Below are 17,693 nucleotides of genomic sequence, written 5' to 3' on the forward strand. Positions count from 1 at the left end.
CCCCCTACCTCCCGCCGCCCAGGCCGGCCCCGGGGTCCCACACCGGCCCAAGGATCGCGAGCGGGACCGCCGGGCCCTCGCCCCACTCACGCGCCCGGGACGGCCCTACCGGGGTACCTGGCTTCCCAGCGCGGCCTGGCAGCCTCAGCATCCTCTGCGAGCGCGCAGGAAGTGCACGAGGTCTGGATCGGAACCCGCCGCTGTCCAGGCTCTGCGGGTGATTCCCCGGGATGCGCCTTCAAGATCGAAAAGCACCGCACGAAAATGCGTGGCTTCCCCCACTTCACACCTTCCGCCGGCGTGCTGCAGCCCTCCGAGATTCTCCCTCTTCCTGCCAGCCACCCCAAGCCACACACAGAAGCCTTACTTCTATTTCGGAGAGCTTCCAAAGTGGCACCCTCCCCCCTCGGTGCACAATGAGCAGTGTCAACACCAGGTCTCCTCACCGGACACCGGAGATAACGAAAATCTTTTCCGGCCTCATCCCCGGCCGAACAGTGCTTTGGAAAGCTTATACCAAAGTACTAAAATTGGTGCTTCCTGACCCTATGAAATTGAAAGCCCGCCACAAGTGGGTCTGTTCCTCTCCCAAGTGATTTGGTTCATTTCCTCTAGAATCCCTTTGGTTCCTTCCATTAGAGTGCCCCCCACACACACACACACCCCATCTCTTTTCTGATCTTAATACTGGCCAAATTTGAAAACGAACTGAAGTTCCACCACTTTACTTGCACTCACTGTAACTTCGGGGTGCTTTTATGTTACTTTGTATTACTAAGGATTTTTCACATGTATTCTATCACAATCCATCATAGATCTTCAGATCTTGAAGACATAAATGAGGTGTTTTTGTTTTTGTTTCCCCCCCACCCAAGTGTGAATCCCAGACCAGTAGCAGCCACATCCCCTGGGAATTTGTGAAGTATTGCACATCCCAGCCCTACCCCAGATTAGAAATTTTGGAGGTAGAGCTTAACAATCAGATCTAACCAGCCTTCCAAGGTGACCTAAGGTATACTCAAGTTTTAGCATTTCTGATCTAGACCATTGTATCTTCTAGAAATAGGGATTGATTTGACTATATGCAAATTTGATTCTCTTTTGGGTTAACAAAAAGTTCCCCTATGCATCCTTAGGTAGTTGAAAGGCTAGTCATAATTGCTTTTGGAACAATTAATCTTTGATTTCATAATGTGTTTGGTTTAGTAGGATTTTTTTTGGTAACTTGATTTGTTCAATTAGGCAGAAATAATACAAATAAGAACTACTTTGAACAAAAACAGGTAGACTCTCCTACCCCAACTCCAGCTACCCAACTGGCATTTTGTTTTGCTTTCTTGGAATACCTCTGTGAGGGAATAATTTGTGTCACATGATCCCAACAAATGTCAAACTGGGAGTCAGTTGGGAGGCACATGAATGCACACTATTGGAAGTGTACATTTGTGTGTGTGTGTGTGTGTGTGTGTGTGTATGTATGTCTGCGCGCACACACACACATCAAGTCTAAGACTTGAACTTAGGGCCTGAGCAATGTCCCTGACCTTTTGTACTCAAGGCTAGAGGTCTACCATTCAAGCCACAGCTCTTTGGTGAGGAATTGGGGATAAGAGTCTAACAGACTTTTCTGCTTAGGCTGGTTTGAAACTGCAATCCTCTGTTCTCAGCCTTCGGAAGTGTACATATTTTTGATGCCTATGTTCATGAGTTAAACTTTCTCTTACCAGTCAAGTCAATTCCATAAAGAATTTCTAGGAAAATCACAACAGGAGAAAAGGAAAAGTAGTCTCAAAACCATGAGCTTGTGTAGCATGGGCAAGTACAAAGGCTTTTCTAGCCCTTTTACATCTCATTATACTATTCCTGCTAAGCATTGATTGTATTGATATACTCAGACACCTGTGTCACAATGAGAAAATACAGAAAATACAACAGCAAATAATAGTTTTGAAAAGGAAGCATTTTGTTTTTGTTGTTACTTGTTTTGTGATCAAACACAAGACCTAACACATGCTAGGTAGCTATTCTGCCACTAAGCCACACCCCCAACTGTAAGGCCTTTTCTGTGTAATTAAAGGATAGACCAAAAGATACTACGTCACACACTGTTTTCCCCTCCAGAATTCTAGTCTATTTTCTGGACCTGTGATGGGTTGAAGCATAATTATTAATCAAACTAATTTTATCTGGGAAAAAATAGTAGACAAGGACAGGGGACATTGCTGCTACTGCCAAATTAACTCTTAACAAAGGCACAGTTGAGGCATTTGTGTAGATAAACTCAGCCAAATATCATGCTTCTGGGCTGTGGCTAGTGAGGAATGGATTTTACTGCAATTTCCAAAAGTCAGTGCAGTCCAGAGTTTAATCAGTACTGGCTAATAGCCCTTGGCAGCTCTGGGTGGATGGCATTCTCCACCTGCCCAGCTGGGTACCATACCCTAAGCACCCACATTTGATGCACATTCATGATTTCTTGGTTGCTTATAGTCATCTTCTCCATCTGCTTGAGTGGCAGAGTGCCCATTCCACAATAGTCTAATAATCTAAAAGTTATTTACACCTTTTTGGGGTAACACATCTCTTTGAGCATGTGATGAAAGTTGTGGCTTCTCTCCCAGCAAAGTGCACACAAGACACGTACATAAACATACACACATATATAAAATTCAACACACTGCTTTACCTTCTGACAATTTCAGGAGGATTATAATGAATTCTTGAACCACAGCCCAAGAACTTTCCCTAGAACATAGAGATTAGAGGCAAACTAAACCTTTTTTTCCAAAATAACAAAGAAAACTCTAAATCACCATTCTTTACCTTGAAGATAAAATGGAAGCAAAACTGAAAAGAGTTACAAACCAAAGAGGACAGTATGTCAATGAAGTTGATCAAGAGTGGTGGATTTCACAGAGAAAGGACCTTGCATCTGACAAGAGAGAATAAAATTTGGGTTTGGATTTTGGCTGGGGTGGGGAGGTAGGGGAGATGAGGGGGGATAAAGAGGTCTAGAATTAACCCCAGAGCCTTGTGAATACAAAGCACTACGGTCCATGTGGTACAGGTTAATGTAGAATAGATGGAAAGGTAGAGGGGAATGAAAAGAAACAGTCAAACTACAGTGAGCCTCAGAAGGAAAACTATTTGTAATGAAGAGCCATTAGGGTTTGGATTAGGAGTGATGACCTGCTGTAAGTTGGAAAAGATGACATTTCAAAAGATTTTCATGTCCTGTATTACAACCTGCTATTTGCTTGCTATTTCCTCTACAAGCTTCCATCACAACAAACAAGATGAACTCAATCTTCTTACACTTGCTAAAATGTCAGTGGGGAAATGCATCCTTATGGAAGTTCACGTGTGTTTGGAATCCTGTACATTAAGTGTTAAAACCTGAGAGTGAAAGAATGAAAATCAGCTTGAAATAAAAAGAGAAAAAAAAACAGTCATTAACCAGGCTGGGAAGACAGAACAGCTTTATAGCTGGCTTTAACAGGAAGAACTGCTGCTGTTAAGAAATACTGCTGTAGTTATAAAATGCCATAAGGACTTTCTCTGAATGATTACAGACTTCTTACTGATAATGCTGACTGCTATTATTACTGGTGACACCCAGTTGCTCAGCCATCATCAACTCCTGATAACACCCAATCAATCTTTGGTTAATTCGTTCTTCTCATCCCATCTTAAAACATTGATCCATACTCTCTTCGTCTCAACTCCAAATCCTTCCGGAGCCCACTCTACAAAGGATGCCTTCCTCCTTCCTTTTCTAGGAGTAAGTGCCCACTATCCCTGAAAGGTAATATATCTGATTTCGTCAAGCTTCAGGCTTGTACCTGGTAGACTTTGGCTGATTAAGTCTTAACAGCTGCTTTAACAATGAAAGGTTTCCATTGTCATGTATGAAAGTTAATGTTCTTCAGGAAAAAAAAATTCTTCATCCTGTGTTAAGGACAGAAGAAAATAGCTACCATTCCCATTGATGAGTCTCAACGGTTCACATATGGTCTCTTCCCAAGTGGGAGAGGGGTCATGCTTTGGGCAGATTATCCTGAACCCTTATCCTTTAGAGAAATGTGAGTTAGAGGCTGGGAACGTGGCTCAGTCCTTGCCTTGCATGCATGAAGCCCCAGGTTTGATTCCTCAGCACCACATAAGCAGAAAAAGCCAGAAGTGGTGTTGTGGCTCAAGTGATAGAGTGCTAGCCTTAAGCAGAAGAGCTGAGGGACAGTGTCCAGGTCAAGATCAGGCCCCACAACTGACAAAAAGAAAAAGAAAACCTCTGAGGAGAAATGTGAATTAAAGTAAATGGTTGGGGGGGGGATGTTTTAATGTAGTGCTCAAGATTGTACCCAAGTGCTTTACCACAGAATTTTAATCTCAGTCTTTAATTTCTTTTTTGAGTTCTGCTCAGGCAGACCTTGAACTTAATGTGTAGCTCAAGTTGACCTTGAATTCAAGAGCCTTCTGTGTCCACTTCCCTAATGCTTTCCTACATAAATACCTATGGACTATCTTCTCTTTTTTGGTTGTGTTATTTTAGCCTTTGCTTTCAAAGCAAATGTGAAAGCATTCCAATTGGTTACATTTTGCAAATAGGGACAATAAGAAACAACACACTAACTTTTGGCTATTTATTTTTAGTCTGTTTTCTTTTTCAATATGGACAGCTGCATTAATAGCTTAAGGAGAAAAACTTGTCACATTTTATCCCTTACAAGAAAGGCAAGGAAGATCGTGGATGGCTTCATTGGCACATACTTTCTGCAACAGGAAGGAGTGATTTTATGATATTAAAAAAAAAGAATGTCTAATGTATTGCTTGCAGAGGTTTGGCTATATGGGCAAAGATCATACATTTGTTCTCATCAACCCTATGCAAAAAAGGAAAATGCCAAAGGGGTGCTAGACCTTTTGGATGGGTTCAACAAACACGTTTTCTCAAAAGAATCAAATAGGAGTAGTTTTGAATTTTGTGAGCCAAATAGGCTTTGTTTAAATGATTCAAGTCTATGATTACATTGCAAAATAGTAAAATGTAAATGAGTGTTGATAGCTAAGTAACAGTAAAATTTAATTTCCCACAAAAGTAGCAAGCCTTATTTAGCCCCAATATGTCAGAGTTTTCAAATCTTTGCTTTGTATATGATTGGAAACCTTAATCTCAAAAAAAAGTATATTGAAGCAAAGATGCCTAGATTTGTCCCTGGGCTCTATCATTATTTAATTACCCAAATGTCTCAGTTTTCTTACATATAAAAGGAAGATAGCAAAATAACCATCATGGACTGCATAAAGGATATGTGAATGAGTCAATAGATGCCAAGTAGTTAGGCCTGAATATGGCCTGTGAAGAGTCTAATTCCACCATATTTACTGCCTTTGGCAGGGTGAATAACATCTATGTAAGATTTGAACCTTGTTTTGGATGAGAAATATGAGTAGATACAGATTTGTCACTCTTTTTTGTTTCTTGCTACCCCCAAAATTTCTACCTCACTGGAATTTTTAAAATCAAGAATCCTACTCCAGAGCACAAGGAGAAAATCTACAGTTTTAGTAGATCCTAAGAGAATGTTCCATTGTCCTTTGAAGGCACAAAAACAAAGTGCTGCATTCTGGGACAGAGAAAGGGAAGAGGAGAAGCTGAGCTCTGGAAAGGAGAGAAGAGACTGGGAAAGATAATCACCTTGTTCACCTAGAGATAATACCAAAAAAGGAAATAATTCTTTGAGTCCTTTAAAGAATATCCAGGTACCAGATGTAATTTTTTAAATGCATGTTTTCTGTTGTGACTTATATCAAAACATTTTCACAGTTAAACTTTTGTACTTTCCAGATAGACAAATTTAACAAATCTACTTTAAATTAACAGTACCCATATTTACCACAACGTTTAAACCACAAAGCATTCCTCTTTGGAAATTCTACAGTGTCACAACAGGCTTCAGCTTTTGCTGGTTCAAAAAAAAAAAAAACGTGGCTGTCATGCTTGCAACAGTTTGAGGAAATTCACCAAGATCATGATAGAAAACAGTCTAGGCCAATCAATACAGCATTAAGGAATTCAATGGAATCGATGGTGAAAGACTAACCAACTACTTAGAAAGCATTGACCATATTTTGGATTTAATAGTACAGTACTTGCTACTTTGGAGAATGATATGAACCAAACACACACATACAGCAACACACATACACCATTTCTATTGATATTCTTGTGGCTTGCTCTATCAGGCAAGTAGTTACTTTCACTTCAACTACACTAAAGACCAGAAAGCCAACCTCTTCCTCCACTCTCTCTTCTCTGATCACACTTTTGTTGCTTGGGAAGAACTTGAGGATATCAGCACATAGTGAAAGCAAGCCCACCTCAGATTTAGAAAGTACTGCACTCAGGAACCTTTCCCAAACCTTACTTGGGAAAGCCAGTAGTATTTTGAGAGATGCTTTCCTGAAGCAATCTGATCATAGTGGTGCTGTCATTTATTAATTGCCATGAGAGACACCAGCTATCATTATGAAGTCTTTTATAGGCACTCTGTAAATATTACAAGACTACATTAAAATTATACTGTCTGCAGCGGCAGCTGATGCTGTTTCATGGAGAGAATCAGAGAGCATGCACAACCATCACACTACAACTCCCGTGTTCCCCATTTCTTACAATTCCTCTGGAGCATGACTCCAATCACAATGTTAACTCTTTAATTACAGCAGGGAGTCATTTGACTGATCACATGCCCATAAGCAAACCTTATCCCTTGAAACAGTGTTGTTAATGTCTACATACCAGTCAATTTTCTAGAAAATATAAAATGGGGGCAAGAGGATTTTCTTTGCAGTTTACAGGGAAGAAAAGTGCTTTCTACTTTTCTTAGAGTTCGATGAGTGCGGGGGAATGCATCTGAGCTGCCCTAGGGCCTGTTGGACTTGGCTTAAGCTATGTGGGCAGTGGAGTTGATACTCTGGCTTTGTATGACCTGATTTGTGAAATCTAACTTGAGATTGTGCTGTAAGTCCTACTTGTTCTCCCAAATTCTCTACTGACTCACCCCAATAACTGAAAATTCCACCTGTGTACTTGAGAGACTTAGATCCAGAAAGCGTCTGTTAAAATGAAAACAACTAGATGATACCTTGGAACTATTGTCAGTTTTCTTAGGACTGATAATGCCATTATTCTTATTACATAGGAAAAAAATCTACTAAATCCAATAGAGCTAAGGCTTCCTGAAGAAGACATCCTTTCAGTACCTTAGTAGAACAGATGCCTGTTCTACTAAGGATCCGTGTATCCATTTAAAACTTCACCTATTTGTTGCCTGAAGTTTGAATGGGACTCAGGTTTCTTTTCAGTGATGTGACTATGCCATGTAAAAAGTGTTTACTAACTAGAAATTCCTGTTCGTTGGCTGTTGGAATTGAAATAGGTGTGTTTCCCTTAGCTGGTGGACAAAAGGAGGTAGTCATAATTCCTTGAAAAGCATTAACCCAAGACTCCACCCATGGGTGGGTCACTGGTGACTAGTTTCTTTTGGAGGAAAGAAGGAAAACAAAATATAGTAAAAGGAAGGACAGCAACAACATGATAATATAAGCCCTTTCCAGGAAATGTGGATGGGTAGGAAACACCTGTATTACAGGAAATGCCATCCTTTGCCTAAGATACCATTGCTCATCTTTGCACCACTCAAACTCCCAGATACAAACCTTGATTTAAAGAAAGTGAATAGGATTCACCAATGAGTGTTTAAAATTCATCTTCTGTTTCCAGTGACCAATATCATCACAAATACTCATAAACTTTAGGGACTGAATGAATTAAAAAGGAAGGAAGACAGGAAGGAAGGAAGGAAGGAAGGAAGGAAGGAAGGAAAGAAAAGGAGAGAAGAAAGCAAGAAAAAGAAAAAGAAAGTGAAAAAGTAAAAAAAAAAACAAAAAAGAAGGAAAGAGCTTTGAAAAGTGCTTTGTTTAGTACTTTTCAAAAAATAATGTCAGACCCTGAGTATTGTCTGCATACAACTTACTCCTAAACTTTTATTTCTTCTGAAACTTCCGTTTCTTCTCAGTTCCTTCAAGTTTATTTCCAAATGGAATATAATTAGTGAAGCCTCTGGTCCTATATAAAATAATGGCATACTATCATCACGATGTCTCTTCCTTTGACTTGTTTTCTTCATGGTAGTATCTCCATTGGCTCATATACTAAATATTTATCTTCTACATCTTCCATGAGAGTAGCTTTTCAAAATTTTTCATCACTGATGTGATTAATATATGACCTGGCACATAGCAAGTATCAGATACTCATTTTGTACATGAAAAAGCTGAGGTTAAAAAGGTTAAGTAACTTGCCAAAAATAATAAAGTTACTTTGACCTAAAAAAGTGCTTTGTTAAGTGACTGAAGAAGGGAAGAGAAAGAAAGGAAGGAAGGAAGGAAGGAAGGAAGGAAGGAAGGAAGGAAGGAAGGGAGGGAGGGAGGGAAGGAGGGAGGAAGGAAAAATTTTGAGAAGTGCTTTGTTTAGAGAATGAAGAAGTAAAGTGCTTTTTTTAGGGATGAGAAAAGAAAGAACAAAGGAAGGAGAAAGAAGACAGAAAGGAAGGAACGTGAAAGAAAAAAGAAAGAAATGGAAAGAAAGAAAAAAGAAAGGGAAATGAAAGAAAAAGGTAAAAGAAAGAAAGAAAGAATGAAAAGGGCTAGGAAGGGGAAAGGAATATAGTTTCTAGTATGTGCCAGACCTGGGGTTCTATCCCCAACACCAGAAAAAAGATAATGAAAAGCCTTCTACAAGACAAGAGATAGAAAGTACTTGAACACAGTTAAGTCTCAGTAATAATTAGTAGCTCTTACTATTACAGCTGTATTTACTGTCTTATAGTTTACATGGGTTATCTCTGATATTCCATTGTAAACCTTGGGATGGCAGAAAAATGTATCTTATTTACCTTTACCTCTCTTAAATTTAAGTATCTTTCTAAAAATTCAGAGACTAAATGGCCTTAAATTAAAAAGGAATACATTCTACTGATAAAGGAAATTGTGTTCTTCACTTTTTTATTTTTTGGTCGGTCATGGGGCTTGAACTCTGAGCCTGGGCATTGTCCCTGAGCTCTTCAGCTCAAGGCTAGTGCTCTACCACTTGAGCCACAGTGCCACTTCCAGCTTTTTCTGCTTATGTGGTGCTGAGGAATCGAACTCTGGCCTCATGCATGCGAGGCAAGCACTCTACCACTGAGCCACCTTCCCAGCCCCTGTGTCCTTCATTTTTACAGAGGTTTAAAATTAAAGCATCATTCAACCTGAAATCAGGTTTTCTCAAGTATAAGTAAAACCATTTGTTACTTCTAGGACAATCAGTAAGAAGCATGTTTCCTGTCTGTTTCCGATAGTAAAATGTTGTATGTTGTATGTGCAAGAAATAAACCCACCCTAAATGCCAAAAAAAAATTACAGTGAGAAAAAATGATCAGAGCTAACATAACTTCTCTCTGCAGACAATACTGATTGGCAGATTTCTAAAATACAAATAAAATATTTGGGAACAAATATCTACAAACTTATAAACACAAGGCAGGAAAAAATGGCTGGAAAATATTCTTGGAGAATACCTGCTAGGTGATTAAAAGTACACAGCTTTAAGGGCCACCTCTCAGAGACTACTCAATCACAAGTAGTCAATCCATAGTACAATTTCTTTGCTTCCCACTTATTGCTGTCTGCTAATTTTGGTCGACAGATGATTGATTAATTGATGAGTTTATTGATTTTCAGAGTCCATGCCTCCTCCACACCCTCTAAAATGGATTTTGTTTGACATACACTCTTACTACGCCTCTGACCCCGCTTCTCCAGATCTGAACCCATATACACCTGCTGACTGAAGGTAAGCACATACACAAAAGTAATTCTATATATTATCTCCTGCTACCTATAAGAATGTGCAAAATCAGGGGCTGGGAAGGTGGCTCAGTGGTAGAGCGCTTGCCTTGCATGCATGAGGCCCTGGGTTCGAGTCCTCAGCACCATATAAGCAAAAAGAAAAAAGCTGGAAGTGGCGCTGTGGCTCAAGTGGTAGAGCGCTAGCCTTGAGCTGAAGAGCTGAGGGACAGCACCCAGGCCCAGAGTTCAGGCCCCACGACCGGACCCCTGCCCCCGCCAAAAAAAAGAATGTGCAAAATCATGAAAGGGGACCCGAAGAATAAATCTCTGTGGAATAAGATGTCCACTAGACAGAGGTTTGAGGTGTGGAAATCAGCCTGCTTGTTAGAGAGTTATATCTGTCTTTTTGAAACCATCTTGCTATATAACACAGGTTGGCCTTAAACTCTTCATCCTTCTCCTTCAACCTCCCAAGTGCCAGGATTACAGGTATATGCACCACACCAAACAGAACTTATTTATATCTGAAACAGGCTTATTTCTTTTTTTTTTAGAAAATAGATTAAACACACATAGTGCCAAAATGCTAAATATTTTAATGATGGGAGTTCGTGTATTTTGTATCCTTTTGTTCTTCCTAGTGCCTTCTACATTTTTCTAAAGCAAGTGATAAAAAGTCTGAAAGGAAAAGAGTGGATTCATTCCTTGCTTTTTGGGTTAGCAGGAGCTAAGGCACTCTAAAGTGCTGTTACTTACCCTTGATCACCATCATAATTCTGAGGTAATTATTAGCAACCTTATATTTATGAGAAGAAAGTGAGAGGGGGATTTATGAAGGCACTTGCTATGGGATCCAATCAAGTCAGGGCTATGTTGGGCTGAGAACCTGACCCAGCATGGTTTATCTTTCAAGAGATGACATCAGGATACTTCAGATATAAGAACTAGGTCAGAGGTTAAAAAAAAAAAGAAGTTAGCAGTATGTCCTATAGGTAAGAGACTTGGGAGACATAAATCAAAACCAATGGAAAACGAATGAGAAAATGTTTTAATCAAAATAGACAACACACTATGTGTGATCTTAAGTAAATGGCTTCCACTTGAAAGACTTCCTTTCCTCACCTGTAAAATGGGGACATTACCTACCTCGGTCGGTTTTCATGACTTGATTGTGTACCTTTTTCAAAAGACACTATTTGTATGTTTTCTCTAGGTTTCTTATGCTCCCACAAACTACATTGAACCATTGACAAGTGCCCCATTTTTTGGTGAGTAAAAATTACTATAAATGGGCAATTTCACAAGGTTCATGCGATTAATCCATGAACATAAGCTATCCCATCTGGAATTTACACATGAAGGGAGGGCAGGCCAGAGTTTGAATAAAACTGATAATTGGGCATAAAAGTCTATTTGCAACTGTAGATAAAAGGGGTTTGCAAGGACGGAAGGAGAATAGGAGATTCCAATTGGCAGAGATAGGTTTACATAATCAGGGTTAGGCAGTTGCAAACTAGACAGCTGTTCAATAGCTTTTGGCACCAAAATATATTGACCAGCTGGGATATCATTAATGCTTAACAATTTTATCCTCATGACCACATCTTGGCCAATTAAGTTGCCTTTGACCACCAAAGGGTATAATACATTCTGCTGTAAAGGCCACATGTGTATCTGGGAGGCTCATATTCTGTTAAACTGATGTGCTGCATAACACACACTAACTATACATGCATTTGCTCCTTCACAACACCATGTTAGATGGTGATTAAAGAGGAATCAAATTAAAATATATACAGATTTCTTCTGTTAAATAATAAGTCATTACTCAGAAATATGTGAGTGTATGTGAGAGAGAGACTGTGTGTGTATGTGTGTGAGTGTATGAGTGTGTGTGTGTGTGTGTGTGTGTGTGTCTACTGAAAGTTAAGGGACTCAAAATGAGTGATTTTCTTAATAATCTTTAGAAAAATTATTTTTTAAACAAGTAATTGAGCTGAAGAAAGCCAGTTCTCCACAATATATGCACACAAGTAAATGCAGGGGGAGTGAGACAATTGTTTAAGGACTGACTGAAAGCCTTAAAACACAGAAGGCTGCTAGCAATATCAACAAAAGCTCACAATTAAGGTCATAAGGCAAGGAAGGCATCTCAGAAACACATGGATCCGGGCCATGTCCCAATAGTAGCTATCACTTATGAAACAGATGAGTGAGAACAAAATAGAATACATTTTCATGCCACAATATTGCCAAGACTGCTTCATACACTAAGATTTAATACATTTAAAATATTCATACATTTAATATTTGTAAAACTTGTCTTTGTAGCATTTGCTCAAAGAGAATTGTCACACATAATTTTATAAAATAATAATAAAAACAGAACACATCCAATCACAGAAACTTTACTTGATAAATCCAAAAGGATATATATATGAAATGTGTATATATATGTACATATGTGTATACACACACACACACACACACACACACATTTAACCAGCAAATTGTTTCCAGTCTAAGCTATTTGCAATTTATTTAATCTGACCCCTGGCTACTTTCCTTAACATCTCTGGAGTAGCCTTGGAAATTGATACTGGTCATATGTGTTTCTTTGTTCCTAATATTGGTACTTGCTTGGCTACCAGTGAGTGTCCTCTTTTTCATGTAAATACTAAGAGTAGAATAAGTGTTTCTTATAAAGCCAGAGACCTGACAGTAAGAATTTTACATGGGAAATATTTTTTAAAAATTTAAGAAAGCAACCAAATTAGTGACTTCTCACATCCATGGAAACAGTTGTCTAATAGAAGTTAAAATAGCTCCCAAGACACAAAGGTAACTACAAGAACAAGGACTCTTTTTTTAAAGAAAAGTTTTCCTTTTTTCTTCTCTTTTTATTTTTTCTTGCTGGTGATTTGACAAATGATTAACAAAGCCCATTTTCATGGTTGAGCTTATTTCTTTTTCTTCTTTACCAAAAATGTATATATTAGAATTGAACAGGTTTTTAACAATCAACCCACATCTAATCCTCCATTTATAGGTGAATAACTTCAGATGAGAAAGCTTCTCCTGCTTATTAATAATCTACAACCAGAGCCAAGACTAAATTCTACATGTGCATCAATATCTAGACGAATACCATTTCCTCTAAAGTATACTCTTACAGCTACTTTTTTTTGACAGTTGACTTTTTTTTATTGTGAAAATACTGTACAGAGGGGTTACAATTACATGGGCAAGATAATAAGTACATTTCTTATCAAGCATTGTAGCCTTCTCCTTTGTTTCCCCTTCCCATCCCATTCTCCCCCCCCCACACCCAAACCTCCTCCCCCACCCACCAAAGTTGTAAAGTTCGTTTTCGACATACAACTTGTACGTCTCATTGTTGCAATGGGTCCACCTGTATCCCTATGTAAATGATTTGTTTTTAAATCAGCTTTCCCCTTAGACATGAACCCACTTTACATTTCCAGACTACACAGTCATCAGCTTGCTGCTGAGCTTTCTTGTTTCAAACCAGAATTGTGGGCTACCATTTTAAGTTGAAACTCCTGGAATAAATGAATCCTGGAAGCCAGCCTGTAGGAACTGTCCATGTCCATGCTCTGTCTTCACGGTGCACTGGCATTCTTCTACCTGCATCACCACCTTGACTACCGGAGTCAGGCCGGTGCAATTCAGCTGCAAGTGCCTCATGGTGAATTTGGAGGGTGAACAGTGGGAACAGAAGGTATGAGGGTGCGGGGCAGCTCCAGGAAAATGAACAGATCCACACTTCCCAAAGCAAAGGTTGTTCTGGACAACTACTTTTTCACAGTCCTCGTGGAAGATAGTCTAAAAAAAAGCAAACACATTTCTATTACATTTTCTGCGACATTTCCCCAATCAGTGTGATTCAGAAGCTACAGAAAGCTTTCCAGGTTGGAATATATTTTGCAATATCCAGGTGATCGTATCTATCAGTGCAGCACATGAAAGCTATCTCAACTAAACTTTTTTTATGGAGTCAATTATTAAATTAGCCTTTAGGCAATATCCCTAAGTTAATATGGTTTACACTATAAATGTCAAGGTTTAAGAAATTTTGTTTCGTTGGATACAACTAGCTATAAAAATCCTAATGTTATTCTTCTTACTTACTTGTCTTAGTTTTCTATTCCTCACAGTGCATTGAACATAGTAGGTTTTGCACACATACTTGTTCAATTGATGATAGAATAGACCAGAACATCACAAACTTAATACTGTCTTATTTTGCATTCAATCTATGATGTCACATGAGATCATGTACCTGTATGACATCACCACTGCCTCTCATAACCACATACAGCTACTTGTATGTGTCAGGGTCAAATACATTAATATTAATCTAACCGGAAAGGGAGTTCAAAATAAGAATTTCAAAGGAAATTTGACTGCCTGAATGTAAGGAGCAATTCTCTAATTGCACATGAGCCAACAGCGTAGTCATTATTATTTGATGATTGACTTGCCATTGCTATATATTCCTGCCTTTTTGAGCAGAATACTTAGCTGCCATGCACAGTCAATTGCCTTATGATAGGTCTGCTGAAGTGGGTAGTGTTACTGGGCTGTTAAATTTTACTCTACTCTGCGTTGCTTTTGGTTTAATGTCTCCATGATTAAGGACCTGATGCATTTTCTCTATTTTAACATAGCATTTGAAATGTGGAGATTGCCAGGACCAGAAAAAAATAGATGGTAGAATTCCCTTTGTTTGAATAGTATAGAATTGATTGTGATAAGAACAAAGTAGCTAAAACAACATGAATCAGAACACTGGATGAACCAGAAGAAGGCGGAGATGTGTTTGCACATTAAGATTTTTTTTTGGTGGGGGGAGAATGGGAAGGGATAGGAAGGGGAAACAAAGGAGGAAGCTACAATGCTTGATAAGAAATGTACTCATTACCTTGCCCGTGTAATTGTATCCCCTCTGTACAGTATTTTCACAATAAAAATAATAATAAAAGATTTTTTGGAAAGTTTATGAGAAAAGTTTTTGTTGTTGTTGTTATGATCATAAGACTAGAAATTATATAGCACCCTTTTTCCTGAGAATTCAACATTGTGGTTGTAGGGTAACTTTTTAAAAGTTGAATAGATTTGATAACTACTAGAGAAGAAGAATTTTATTAATCTGTGAAGTCATTAGGGGCAATGAAAACCATCAGAAAGGGATGTAAAGACATCTGGGAGGAGCCCAGTATAGCCTGCCTTACCAACAGATGGAGTTAATCTGATCATTAACATCCTCAGAGTGCAGAAATGTGGCTGCCCAGAAATTCTGGTGGTTGCTGTACATTCTCAGTTCCCTAACTAAATACAGCCTGGCCTCTATGGAGAGATCAGTTCCACTAGAGACAAATAAGTAAAACAAAGCTCTGTGCCATCAATATGATGATTTCTGATGTTGACAGCTGCAGCACACTATTCTGACCATTTCTAGCATGGCAAGAACCAATAGAGAGGTAGGAAGGAAACTTAGGGGAGATCAGCCTACTCAGCCAAATCTTTGTAATGAATGCCCAAGGTCCACAACTAGAGTTGGATGAGACTCAGGCTCCTGTTAACCTCCCTCGGTCCCCTCCATCTGTCCCAGCTTTCCCGGCTCCCACAGACCCCTTGGCCACACATACCTGGCTGAAGGGTACTGTCCTACACGTCTCCCGGTGTACCTCATGGCTTTTGATGGGTAAGATGACACCCTGGGAAGCCGGGCCCTTTCTGAGCATGAAGTGGCGCCAGAATTTCTTGGCTTCTTCCCTAAGAGGAGATTTCTCCATTTTCATCCCATCCATTGGCTGAGGGAGGTCCTGGACCCTGGGTGGGAAGCGTTCTCTTTCCAGTTCCCTGGTAGGGTGCAGCACTCTCTCAGGCTTCTTCCACAACTTTCCAAACTTGGATAGGATCTTCTCTCTCTGCTTTTGCTCTTCCCCTGCCAGGCTGGTGCCTATCAGGTGTGGCATTGCCACAAATAGATCTGGCTTGTCCTCAGCATCCTCTTGATTGTGCAAAGGGAGCTCCCTGCGACTCCTTTCCAGGAGAGCAAGGGAAAGAGAACTCTGACTTCGTCTGTCATGCCGGCCAAGACTGCCCTTCCCTAAAGGCAAAAGCACAAGCAGCTGGAGTAGGAGGAGATGCATGCTGTCAAGGGTTCAATTCACAGATGGAGAGGATGACTCTGAGGGACTTACGAACAGGACATTGTATATATAGATACCTGCCGGAGGAGGAATGGCAAGGCAGGTGGTCAGCAGCCAGGCAGAGTAAACACATGGAGTGTTTGTTTGAATTATGTAGTGCTAATGATGTCCTGCCTTCACTTGGCTTTTGTGTGTTTTGGAAGGCCCCAGTGAAAGCCTGGGACACAGAAGGGCAATTAGCTGACAGCTTAGCTGTTGTCTGTGTTAACAAAACAACTCATTCCTTGCCTGGATTTCCCATCATTGTTATCAGAAGGAGAAACATTTGCTGCGCATCTGTATCGAGCTAGGATAGAATAGACATGGTATGTTTTAATGACAGAAGGAAGCTTATCAGATAAAAATTAAGACCACACTTTTAGCAAAACCACATGCTTTACGACAAACACACACACACACACACACACACACACACACACACACACACACACACACCACTAAAGAACTGCATAAATGGTACAGAAAGGAAGAAACAGAAGGAATTGTTGAGCCAGAAACTTATTGTTTCTTGTTTGCATGTGGATTGGGGCTGTCGACGATAACAGAGTAAAGAGAATAAGTACATTTTCCTTTTCCACACATGGAAACTGGCAATTCCCCTGTTAATCCTCTCACATTAAGAGTCAAATACTGGGTGCTAAATTTCACAACTGATTAGTCCTCAGTAAACTCAATTGTTTACAAATTCCTCAACAGGATCCTAAATATTGTAGGCTGGTAGCTCATCAGCTTCAGGAAAGATAGGGAAATGTCCCCTATAAGCTACTTTATCAAGTTGTTTTCTTGCTTTAAACAGAGCTAGACTTGAGAACGTGGATTCTGAGAACCAGGTTTGGTAGCTTCAGGCATGAAGCTAGAAGTCCAGTCCCTTTCCTGACTGAATCCACATTCTCCTCCTTTATTTTGTAGTTATTGATGATGAGATTAAATAAAGATTGAGACTAACGCAAGTGTTCCGCCCAGATATGAGAAATGTATCTATAAAACTAAAACCCAAGAATGTGATCCAATCCAATCCATCACGGCATTCCAACAGTATTCATACTAGTAAGCAATGCTGTATTTGTTTCTATCATTCTCATCATATCCGTTTCATTGCCTTTCCGTAATACAAACAATCCTGGAATCCTTAAACTTTCTATTCAAGAAATAGTTCATTGGAATGTATTCTTCCACCCGATTTCTTTCTATGACATAAAGTGTCAAGTTAGTATGCCTTTGTAAGCCTTTATTGACAATGATGAACTATTTTTAAATCAATCATCATTTTTATCAGAATTCTATAAGACATACATTTTAGTTGCAAATATTCAGAAGACCTAAGTTGAAATTACTTTAAGGTACTTCTGTTTCATGCTAAATAAACATAATAATTATTGCCATTTTTCACTTTTACTTTTTTTCTTTTTCTTTCTCTTTTTTATGTCCTGGTCCTGTGGTTTTTTTTTTTTTTTTGGTTAGGTCGTAGGGCCTGAACTCTGGGCCTGGGCGCTGTCCCTCAGCTCTTCAGCTCAAAGCTAGTGCTCTACCACTTGAGCCACAGCACCACTTCCGGCTTTTTTC

General features: G+C 39.5%; 2 protein-coding genes across 2 annotated transcripts in view; both read right to left on the bottom strand.

Moving 5' to 3' along the window:
- Zdhhc21 (zinc finger, DHHC-type containing 21) overlaps positions 1–279 on the bottom strand; it is a 121,384-nt gene extending 121,105 nt beyond the window's left edge. Inside the window, exon 1 of the mRNA XM_013020805.1 lies at positions 118–279. The gene's annotated coding sequence lies outside the window, so the exon portion shown is untranslated. The remainder of the gene's footprint in view (positions 1–117) is intronic.
- A 13,161-nt stretch (positions 280–13,440) lies between these two features.
- Cer1 (cerberus 1, DAN family BMP antagonist) lies at positions 13,441–16,070 on the bottom strand. Its single transcript, XM_013020754.1, has 2 exons — positions 15,564–16,070; positions 13,441–13,737 (listed from the first exon to the last, which is right to left on the bottom strand). The coding sequence occupies exons 1-2, from the start codon at positions 16,068–16,070 to the stop codon at positions 13,441–13,443; spliced, it is 804 nt and encodes a 267-aa protein (XP_012876208.1).
- Positions 16,071–17,693: the final 1,623 nt, after the last annotated feature.

This window comes from Dipodomys ordii, unplaced genomic scaffold (genome assembly GCF_000151885.1).
Source record: "Dipodomys ordii isolate 6190 unplaced genomic scaffold, Dord_2.0 Scaffold53, whole genome shotgun sequence".
Lineage (NCBI taxonomy): Eukaryota > Metazoa > Chordata > Mammalia > Rodentia > Heteromyidae > Dipodomys > Dipodomys ordii.